General features: G+C 51.0%; 1 protein-coding gene across 6 annotated transcripts; it reads right to left on the bottom strand.

Annotated features, from left to right (window-relative positions):
• Positions 1-229: 229 nt before the first annotated feature.
• Positions 230-7,121, bottom strand: TEKT2 (tektin 2). 6 transcript variants are annotated; one of them, XM_063356254.1, is made up of 12 exons: positions 7,057-7,116; positions 6,672-6,839; positions 6,598-6,631; positions 5,323-5,494; positions 4,811-4,936; positions 3,966-4,171; positions 3,256-3,399; positions 2,580-2,694; positions 2,127-2,234; positions 1,545-1,688; positions 1,205-1,284; positions 230-621 (listed from the first exon to the last, which is right to left on the bottom strand). In XM_063356254.1, exons 4-12 carry the CDS (start codon positions 5,476-5,478, stop codon positions 369-371), a joined length of 1,332 nt encoding a protein of 443 aa, XP_063212324.1. In that variant the 5' UTR covers positions 5,479-5,494; positions 6,598-6,631; positions 6,672-6,839; positions 7,057-7,116; the 3' UTR covers positions 230-368. The 6 variants fall into 6 exon arrangements, with proteins under 6 accessions (XP_063212324.1, XP_063212322.1, XP_063212327.1 ...); XM_063356252.1 differs by having other exon boundaries at positions 6,672-7,120; XM_063356257.1 differs by lacking the exon at positions 6,598-6,631.
• Positions 7,122-10,461: the final 3,340 nt, after the last annotated feature.

Below are 10,461 nucleotides of genomic sequence, written 5' to 3'. Positions count from 1 at the left end.
CTCGGCAGGGCCAGCGGGCAAGGGGAAACCCCAACCCAAACTTCGCTTTAATCACTAAAGCGAGCAGATTTGAGGCAGGATCTGGCCCGCTGCCACCATTAACACAGTCCCTTTTCAGCGCGCTCGCCTTGCACTTTAAAGGACTTAAAAACACCCAAGAGCCCAGATGGATTCAATCACCACGAAAACGCTTCCAACGCTGTCGGGATGACAACTGCTCTTGGGGACAGACTCTTTTATTGTTTATAACGCTCCTCCGAGTGCAAGAGGCCATAAACATCATATAAGGGGGACAGACAGTTATACAACAAACTAGGAGGAGGGAGAATTGCATTATCCTAACACGACACAGATGTCCGCTTTCCTTGCTACGGAACTGAGTCACCGGTAGCTTTCTCCCCGGCGCACCGAGCCAGCTCCAGCTGCCCGCTCTTCGGTGGGGAGAGCGCGCGGTTCGTGGTCCGGTTGAAAGTGTCGAGCTCTGGCACAAATTTCTCGGCGGGGACCACGAGCCTTCTCCGGCTCTCCAAGCACTTGTTGTCCAGCAGCAGGGAATTGGCTTTGTAGCCGATATCTGTCTGAACGCAGTAAAGTTGTCTGTAAAGAGCGTCCAAGGCGTCCCTGGGAACAAGCAGAGGTGAGAGCAGTTGGGTTCAAGCACTGCATTCACTTCCCAAGTTGGACAGAAAACACCCAACTTCCCACTTTCTGGCAGCAGAAATCTCAGCGCAGCATTGGCCTTTGCAGGAAGAACGAATGCATCGGGTATTTCTCGGCACACAGCAGCAGCATTGTTCGGGGCTGTGAATAGCAAGCCCACACGCTGCTCCCGGAGCGCAGCGCAGAGATGTGCGCCCCGGGAGCCCACGCCAGCCCAAAGCAGCTCTTCTGTTTCTTCCTTTACTTTTCACCCTTTTTTCTCTTTCCCTTTTAGAACCGTCTGTGCCTGGTTGAAGTCAGAGTCAAGCAGGGACCGTGGGAACCCCATTCACCGTCCCACCACACAGACCTCTCGTGCCTTGCCCAGACTCTGCTGCCCAGTCCAGCTCGCCACCAAGCCCAAAGACTATTTCCACTCCTGATCCGAGCAGATCCGAGCTCCAAAATGCCGCTTCTGGAAGCGTGCCAGGCCCAGGGCTGCACATAGCCCTGTTCTTCATGTGGGCGATGCTGGGCCACTGCTCTGCAGCAGCAGGAGACTTACTGTGACTCTGCCAGCTTCTGTTTGAGTGCGCGGATCGTTCCTTCCAGCTGGTGGACCTCATCTGTGAGCCCATACTGGACCTGCGAGATGGGGAGGGAGAAGGGCACAGCAGTTAACGGAGCTGAAGTGGTGTTTTAGAGAGGCCACGGTTCTCTCGCTCCCCTTCTAGCCCAGCTATGACGTTTATTTCCTTGCTGTGCTAGATGACTGTAGGATTCGTTGCTCAGACCCTCTGTAGTTTTCTCCAAAGCGCACCCAGATTTTCCAGATCCACGCAAGCCCCCATCCCAGTCAGTTCCCCCTGTCCCTCCTCCAGGGAGCTGCCAGGTGAGGCTGGTACCTGATCCCGACAGAGCTCCACATTGGGCCGATACGTGCGGGTCTCCAGGCGGGTGTGTGCCACTTTCAGATCTTGCATTTTCCTTCTAAGATCTTCCTCCAAGCGTCGGATGTCCTCCTCCATCTCAGTAATTTCCTCCAAGGTCTACAGATAAAAGACATGTGTCTTGAAGGACAGACAGGGATACAGACTGGAAAACAGCCCCCATGCGTCCTGGGATTTTACTGTGCTGGGAATGGATTTTAAACAAGGGCTGGTGGCTTCTCAGTACTGAACCCCTCTGTTCACAGACTGGGCTTTTCATACAGACCAGGCATGGTGCTGACGGTGTTTCATGGCCACAGCGGTTGAGCCCAGGGGTGAAATAAAAAGGCCAAAACCTGGCACTGCTGCTGGGAAATGCCAGAGCAGCAGCTGTGATGGCACAAAGAGGTAGGATGTTGCAGGGATCATACATGCGCCACTTAACAGCTCTCACATGGAAACCATGCTCAGGACAAGTAGCTTTCCACATAACAAAGAGCCTTTTGGATTCGATTCCCACCCAAGGCTGTGTTCGATAACCAAGGAAGCAACATTTACATTCTGCTCCTGCCATTTCAGCTCATCGTAGGCTCTGTCCAGGTCTCTAATCCTCTTGCGCAAGGCAAACTCTGTAGCTACACGCTGAGCCTCCAGCTCGTTGTTTGTCTGAGGAGAGAACAGGCTCCGGTCACACACCTCTAGAAGGTGTCTCTCTCCCAGCTGTTGCCTGGGAGGTTGGGACAAGCCTATGAGCAGGGGGTCACGCACCCCCCTGGAGCCAGGGGGCCGGGAGCGATGGACAGGTACGTGTCTTCCAGGTTGCTGAGACTGCTGCAAGCTCCGCAGCGTAACCAAGCGCCTCTTTTAAACCAGGAGGGCAGCTGCTCTCGGAGAGGGCCATGGGCCAATGCCGTCTTTTCAAAGGCTCCCATCCCCTGGCCACAGCACATGCCAGCCCATTCTCCCCATAAAGAACCGCACCACCGATTCACAGCCAAGGGACTGACCTACCTGTGCAATGGTAAGCAGTGCTGCTTCTCGGAGCTCAGTCGAGGCTTTCATTTCTGCCTCAGCATGCTCCTTGTTACATTGGCTATTCCGTTCCCACTCATCAGGTGCAGTTGATCTGCGAACAAACCAGCAGTTATGAAAATAAGTCAAATGTTTGCAAGACTGTTGAAAAGGAACCACCTGCTGCAGGCCGAGAAGGCTTTGTGCAGTATGAAATGATTCAGGAACTCTGGAGGTCACATCCTGTCTGATCTCCTCACTGCACCAGCTGGAGATTGTTACCCCGTGGCTCCTGCACCGAGCCCAACATCTGCTCAAACCGGGGACACATCCAAACCATGCTATGAAATGCCAAGCAAGTGAAAATGTGCAGCAACTCTCTCATAAGCCGTGCCAAAGGCCGATACCACACCACTACTGAGTCACCTCCAGCCACACACGAGGGAGGCAGGGCAGCTAGCTTCTCCGGTTTTGCAGTGACAATTTAGATAACTCCCAAAGATCTGTGCCTTCAAAATTCAAGAGCCACAACAAATCCCAACAGCCACCTCCTGTTCTGACATCTCTCAAAAACTGCACCATCAAGCCAGGACGTAACATGGATGGAAAAATCAGCCCAGGGCTCTTTCGAGCACCAGCGCAGATTTGGCCCCACAAGGGCAGGCTCTTTCCTTACCCATCTGGGACGCGGGTTGGGTTGACCTTGAAGGAGATGTTGGGAGAGTTGACGCTGAGGGATAAGCACATGCGATCTATTTCCAATGCTTCCATCTTGCACCGATGGTCACAGCTCAGCTGCTGGCGAGCTTCCTGTAAGAGACTGCAGAAAGCAGGGCTGGAGTAAGCAGGGGGCACACATAGGGGAGAGGCAGCTCCCAATTTCCAAAGCTTTCATCACCACCTCAGTCATCTTTTTAAAATGAGAGATGAGCTCCTGCCCTCCCTGATGGCAGGGAACTTAGCCTGACCGGATATTCCGGCATACCTGCTGTACCCCCTGCCTGGCTCCCTCCGTGCTTTGCTCTGGAGCACCGTGGGGACTGAGCTGCCTGCCCTCCTGCAGCGGGGCAGTGACCCATGAGGGATTAGGGTCTGGGAGCTTCAACGCCTCCAGGTCACTGGTCATGAACCAAGACAGGTGGCACAAGATATCTGTGTGGGCCAAGGATGCTTAGGAAGTCTCCCTTGACCTGCTCTCCCCTACAAACTCCCAAGCTCCATAGACCTTGACGATAATCACCAAAGGCTCCTCTGCGAGGCCCACTGCCCCGAGGTAACCACGCCTGGCCTGCTTGCCCATCTCAGTGTGGCATTAGAGGCACGTTAAACTGCTGGGGCCAAGCAAGGAGGGGAGAGTCCGGTCCAAAGCTGTGTCATGTGCCTCACCATAGCTGTTCGAAGGCTTCATGCACTCTCTGCTGCAGTTCTCTCTTGGCTTTGTCGATCACCTTCACCTCCTTGCACAGTTCTTCGCCCACAGGGTCCCTCACCAAATCGATAGCACGGCGGCTCTCCCGGAGCGTCAGGCACTCAATGGAAACATCCAAAGGCAAGTTCTTTGCCTGGAGGGCACATTCTGCTGCTTCCTTCACCTGTAGGAAGAAGCCATCTGGGTGTAGGAGGAGTCTCCTTCAGGGATGGGAGGAAGAAAGGAAGGGGAATCGAGCGATACCCTCATTAAGAGGGTCTCACACTGCCTGCCTTTGCAGTTCCGAAACCTTTTAGCAAGTCTAGAATGAAAGTTTTGAGAGCCAAGGACATTAGTCCTCTACATCTGCTTTTTGCATTGGAAATCACACCTCGCTGAGGGGTAACAACTCCAGGAGCAGCAGCCTCTGGGTTTAGAACTGAAAGAATTAGAGAGATGTCCCATTGCTATTCTCTAAAAATCAAACATTTTTGAATGATCATGTTAACATATTTCTCATTATCCTTCAGAGCTTTAAAAAAACCAAACAACCAACACCCCAAAACGAAACCAACAAAAAACACCCATAAACTCAAACACGCGCGTACAATGCGCAGCTCCGTAAAACGGCTTGGCTTAGCCAAGAACACAGTGGCTTGCTTTCCAGGAAGCCATTTCATCAGGTATGGATCTCAGTATACCTGTGATAAGCCCCCCTTAAACTCCATATGGGCTTGCCCATTGCAGAAGAGAAGCCTAAATTATTTAACATCCCACGTTGAGAGTGTAAGTTGATTTCCAGCCATCTGTCTTCCCAACATACTTTGGCTAAGGCATCGATTTCCGCATCTATGTCTGCGAGGCATTTGTCCAGGGTCTCTTTCCATCTGTTCACGCTGCTGATACGTTCAGTCAGGCGGGTTTGGTTGTCGTGCTCATCCCATTTCGCCTGAAATTAGAGGAGAAATGCCACTACTCTTTTCTGAATTGCAGTTTTGAATCTTGCTGAAGCCTTTCCCTGCTTTCAGCATTGACTGACCCCTCACAGGAGTATAAGACATTGCCATTTGGTCTAAGAGTCATCTATGCAAACGGAGAGCACAGAACACACAAGTTGCAACAGACACAAGAATCACACCCAGGGATTTCACGCCAGTAAATACGCATCATTGCACACGGGTTTACAGGAAGTAAATGTACATTTTTATCAGGTTCTGTAGAGGTAAAGCCTTCTTCTATTCCCTCATCCACACATCCGGATCTAGACACTCTCCCACACTCCTCAGCCTATGGTTCTGACAAACCTGGGAGCAGCCAACCTGCCAGAAGGCCCACCTGGTTGTTGGTTTCGTTGCGGAGAGCTCGGGCTTCCTGCCGGACTAGGTGGGAAGCAGAGCGCTGGCGTTCAGCATCGGCTGAGATGAGATGGGAGTTGGTGTGCCAATCCGGCACAGTGAACCGCTGTCCTGGCTTTACACTCAGTGTGGCCATCTTGCTAAACAGGTGACTAAAAGGGAACGCAAGATTTTCATGTTTATTCATGAAAATACACCAGAAATGGAGATGCACCCACAAATTGGGAACCTCTTCAAGAGAAAAGCATTAGCAAGCTCTATCCTGGCGCCTCGTCTAATACAGACACACATGTCCACACAAGCAGGGAAGCACAAGGGTGGGCGATCGGAGCTACCCTCTGCCCCTGGGCTGGGAGGAAAGCCCTGTCCACCTCTCTCTGCCTGGAGAGCAGTGCTATTTGTGGAGAGACAAGGAGCCCCTCACAGTGCCATCTCCCACACACTATTTATTGAGCTTGGACAAAACGGCTGATTACATTACTGATTCTGCTTTTGTTACAGCTGCCTAGGCTCAGCCCAGGGCTGCAGTCCCAGGGGACTCAAAGGCTTTGCAGGAACAGTACAGTTTGCAGCCATCTTCCTTGCTACCCAGCATATCCCTGCAAAACCAGTGGGAATCACAGAGACCACTCAACAGGATCGGAGCAGCTCCTTGAGGAGACTGCAGGTCCCAAAAAACCCAGAGTCAGGTAGAGTTCCGGGGCAGACAGTTTCCCTGGCTCCGGTACATCCCATGCCTGTCCCCCAGCCTTCCCAGGCACAGGTAGCTGGGACAGAGCTCCCTGAGCACAGCCATCTGCTCCAAAGGCGGCTGGGGAAGAGAAGCCGGGGAACTCCTGAGGGGAAAGAATCTCTGCGAGCAGGACTTGGGGCTGCAGAGCCAGAGAGAAGGCACAGAGGGCTCAGGGCCTGACCCCACAGGTGGCAGGGGCGAACAGGGAAGGGGCTCAGCCCGCAGCGAGGAGGGCCTCTCACCTCGGCAGGGCGCGGGCGGCCTTGAGCAGGGTGACCCAGCTCCTCCGTGCCAGGGCCCTGCTGCTCCCTCGGGGCTCATCCCGAGCTCGGCCCCGCTTCCCTGGGGCCTTCCCTCCCGTCGGCCTTAGCCCCAGCCCTCTCCCCTCACGGCCCGGCACGGCCCAGGCTCGCTCCCCTCCCGGCCTCAGGGTCGCTCCCGGCCCTCTCCCCTCTCCACCAGGCCCCGGGCCCGGCCCTCTCCCCTCTCCACCAGGCCCCGGCCCCGGCCCTCTCCCGTCACCTTTCAGGCCCCGGCCCCGGCCCTCTCCCGTCACCTTTCAGGCCCCGGCCCCGGCCCTGGCCCTCTCCCGTCACCTTTCAGGCCCCGGCCCCGCCGCCTCAGGGCCGGTTGCCAGGCACGCGCGGGCCCGTTGCCAAGCGGCGGCGCTTTCCGCCGCCTCGGGCGTCCTCGGCCGCGGAGGGGGACGGGACGGGGAGCGGGGGCGGCAGCGCGGCCTGTGTCTGCTGCAGTTGCACCGCAAACTGGGGCAAAGCAACACCAAAACCAGCTATTATCATCGTTATCTTTTAAAAAAACCCAAACAAATAACCAATAACCCCGTGGGATGGGGTGCCCCCCCCGGCAGGGAGTGGGTCCACTGCGCCCCCACCACAGCTGCGGCCCGCAGGCTGCAGGGGCAGCACAACACCCACCAGAGCAATTCACAAAGCTCTTCCCCGTTACTTTAAATGGCATTACATCAAACAGAAAAGGCCAGAAGTAAAATCGTTTTCCAGCAGAGGTGTGGAGCCATGCCTGGTACCTCCCTCCAGATGCCACCCACCTCCACCTCCATCCACTCCTGCAGCCAGGGCTGTGGGAAGAAATAAAAATGATGCAAGTGTGTATATATGTATGTATATATATAAAAAAATTAAAAGTATCACAACTGCATTTCAAAAAAAATTTATTTTTCAAATGAATACGGTTCGTTTACAATACACCCAACTGGATGGCATCTAAAGCCAGCAGAGATCTGATGACTGTTGTGTGTACTATACAGAGTCGTACAGAGGTTACAGATGCCTACGAGAGGGAAGGAACAGTGAAAGAAGTTGACGTTTTACTGTGCTGGAAAGAAAGCAACTCTTGCAACAGGTAGAAAATTTTGGCAAGAACAATTTCTCTGGAGAGGGAGAAGGGGCAGAGGACACCGCTTCTGCGCAGCGAGGACATCTCAACACACACCCACACGGCCCCCCCTGCCCGCCCGGCCGCAGCCCACATCCGCAGTACAAATAGGCACACATGGTCAAGATGGTTAAGTAAAAATAAAGGCTTTTACCAGTTTGTTTGCCATCCATCTACAATCTTATTTGTGCAATGTCTCAAGTCACAGCTCTACTTTATTCTTGAAACAATTCCCTTTTGCTTTGAAGGCCCCCAGTACCTTCACAGTGGGAAAACGCTCCAGTTCTGCTACAGGAACACCGAAACGAGGGGGGAGCAGTTACCGGCGTGTGAGAAAGAGCGAGACGTACACATAGAAGGGAATCTCAATCCACCGGACTGCTTTATTAGAATTTTATTCTGAAAAGGAATCCCAAACAGCACAATATTATTTTTTCTTTTTCGATTTAAACATACGGTATTAAATACGCAAAATTTATATGCACGACATTGCTTCCAGCAGTCTCCTAAACAAATACAGCTTGATCACTAGCAATGTTTATGGCACACACGATGCCACCTGAGCCACGTTCTCCCGAAGATACTTTAATTCCCATATTGGCTCATAACCGAATGCTACCAATTACTGTGAAAGCTTTAAAGTAATACCTGCTGATAGACAATGTTCTTATCTTTGATCACATGCCTCCAGGCCAGGTAAACAGCCTAGTTTTTCCCCCATGACAAGCAACAACGCTGTTAATCCACCAACAGGCTACCTGGGGAAGCTGAACTGCTTACACCAAGGGAAGAAACAAGAATATAAGAGAGGAGAACCTGTACCCTGCGAGCCCAGAGTGCATCACTAACCCATGAAACGCAGATCAGTACACCGCTGTCGCTGGTCGTGGCAGCTGGGGCTGGGAAACGAGCCTGTAAAATCAACATTTCAGACCAAAAACTCGTTCTGCCAACTCTATTGCTGTGCTGAGGTTAGCTTTTAGAAACTGCCTGCAAAACAGACACAAAACGCAGCTTTCTAGAAGCAGGTTTTTCTACAGGAAAACAACTTTAAGTTGTCTCAAGGCTAGATTCAACACTGAAAACTACAGAAATGAGAACATTTCACTGAAGAATAAAAATCAAGTCCAAAGAAAACTAAAAACTATAGCCACAGGAGGAAAGTGATGTACAAAACCAAGTACCCAAAAGAAGCCATTCTGCACTGCAAAGCTGCCAGAAGTCAGAAGACAAACTTCAACTCTAGCAGTCTTCCTCTCACCGAGTTTTTCTGGCAATCAATTTTCCTCACCAGTTAAGAGCACTACTCAAGTTTCCACTTTGCTGGCACACCATCAGGTTCAAAAACTTCAAAAGGTTCTTTAAATTTAGCATTGCTCCAGTGGGTATTACTTTGCTATTATGTTTGAGTGAACACTAACTGGCAAGACACGGATTTTCTATCAAAGAAACTGGTTGTGAATATATTTAAGAGATCTGCAAGTGTAAGCGTAATGAAAGTTTATTAGTAACTATTTCAATAGCTAATTTTTGCACACCTGTACTTAAATGGGTTGTGGACCTATGATTAATGGGCTAGCACAGCCCTAAACTCAACATACAGTCATAGTTTTCTGTGTTGCTAGGTAGTATTACAGTAGGTATTGATTTTCCAACTGCCAAATGTGTTTGAAAGATCTGTATAATTCTCAGCAATGAAAAAAAAACAAACCCAAATTTCATTTAAATAAACTTGCCCTCTGACAGTCTGTTTTGCAACACATGGATTATCTTCAAAGAAAGCAGCAGGTAAACATCACGGGAGCAATCCCAACCGCCTTCCTGGAGCAGAGCTGCCGTGAGACGGAAGGAAAGAGCCCAGGCTCGCGGCAGGGACAGGCTCCAAACAGAACCGCATTAATCGAAGACACACACTTGCAAAAAGGTGCACAGGTTCGTATCAAGAGTTTAGCACTTCCACAACGTGGGTCATCCTCAGAACACCTAATAGTTAGCTCTCGTAAGGCGAAGTGAATCATTGTAAATATTTTCTAGATAGGGTGAAAAAACGAGGCAGACTCATTTACCAAGGTCAGAGAGGGAACCCATTTCAGAGCCAGCGCCGATACCGGAGCTCCTGGCTGGGTAACTCACCAATATCTCAATACTGCAATAAAATATAATCTATCTGAAAAGCTCTTCCATTTTGGTCTTGAAAAATCCACTTTTTTAGCAGCTTTAAGCCCAAACTAGCATCTAAGACATGGGCGTCTACTTTTGTGCTGCACACAGTCTACACCAGCCTTTCCTCTCGGAGTACCTTGCTGTCAGAGGAGAGGCATCTTCTCTCCCCTCGTACCTCTCCACCGACTCCTCCCATAGCCAGGAGACTACGCGAGTTTGTCCACGGACATCACTGCCCTCAGCTGCCGGCAAACTGGTTCTTGAAGAATTCTCTGTGATGTTAAATCCTCACCTCCACGTTCCCACTTAATCAGACCTCTGCACTGCTCCCCGACATTCACTGGACAACATTCTTCATGTCCTTACAGCCACCAAAAGGGGTAAGGGGGAAGAAGCAATGGAGTGTATGGAAAGCTGCAGGAGCACAGCAAAGAGTGAAGACATTACTGGACAGGCAACATTCAAATAAAGGCAAAATTCATGATTCTCATAAGACAGAGAAACATGTCAAGGTTAAATTTTATTCTAAAAATTGCAAGTCTACCAGGAAGCATGTTTGTTGGATGACATTACTCTCCAGAAACCACTTATTTTAAAAGCTTCTCCTCTCTGGGTACTTCTAACTCACATATAATTCAGGGCTCACTTCGGTTAAGGAATTCAACACAAACCCAACTCCATTCTGACCAAGGACTTCAAGCTTTAAAAACAGTTCAAGAAAAACACTAACCGTACTATACCAATGCAAACCCAAGTTTTCCCAGCTTCTGTTCTTGATCAGAAAAAGGCACATGCTTGCTCTCAAGGAGT

The sequence above is a fragment of the Chroicocephalus ridibundus genome, chromosome 19 (assembly GCF_963924245.1).
Source record: "Chroicocephalus ridibundus chromosome 19, bChrRid1.1, whole genome shotgun sequence".
Lineage (NCBI taxonomy): Eukaryota > Metazoa > Chordata > Aves > Charadriiformes > Laridae > Chroicocephalus > Chroicocephalus ridibundus.
Note: the sequence above shows the minus strand (reverse complement) of the source record. Positions and strands in the feature narration are given on the sequence as shown.

Coding starts and splice junctions, on each gene's coding strand:
- TEKT2 (XM_063356252.1), bottom strand. CDS start 7,053: ATGCCATTTAAAGTAACGGGGAAGAGCTTTGTGAATTGCTCTGGTGGG. Junction 1,689..2,126: donor TGAAATGGCAGGAGCAGAAT/GTAAATGTTGCT, acceptor TTTTATCTGTAG/ACCTTGGAGGAAATTACTGA. Junction 1,285..1,544: donor TGGAGCTCTGTCGGGATCAG/GTACCAGCCTCA, acceptor CCCATCTCGCAG/GTCCAGTATGGGCTCACAGA.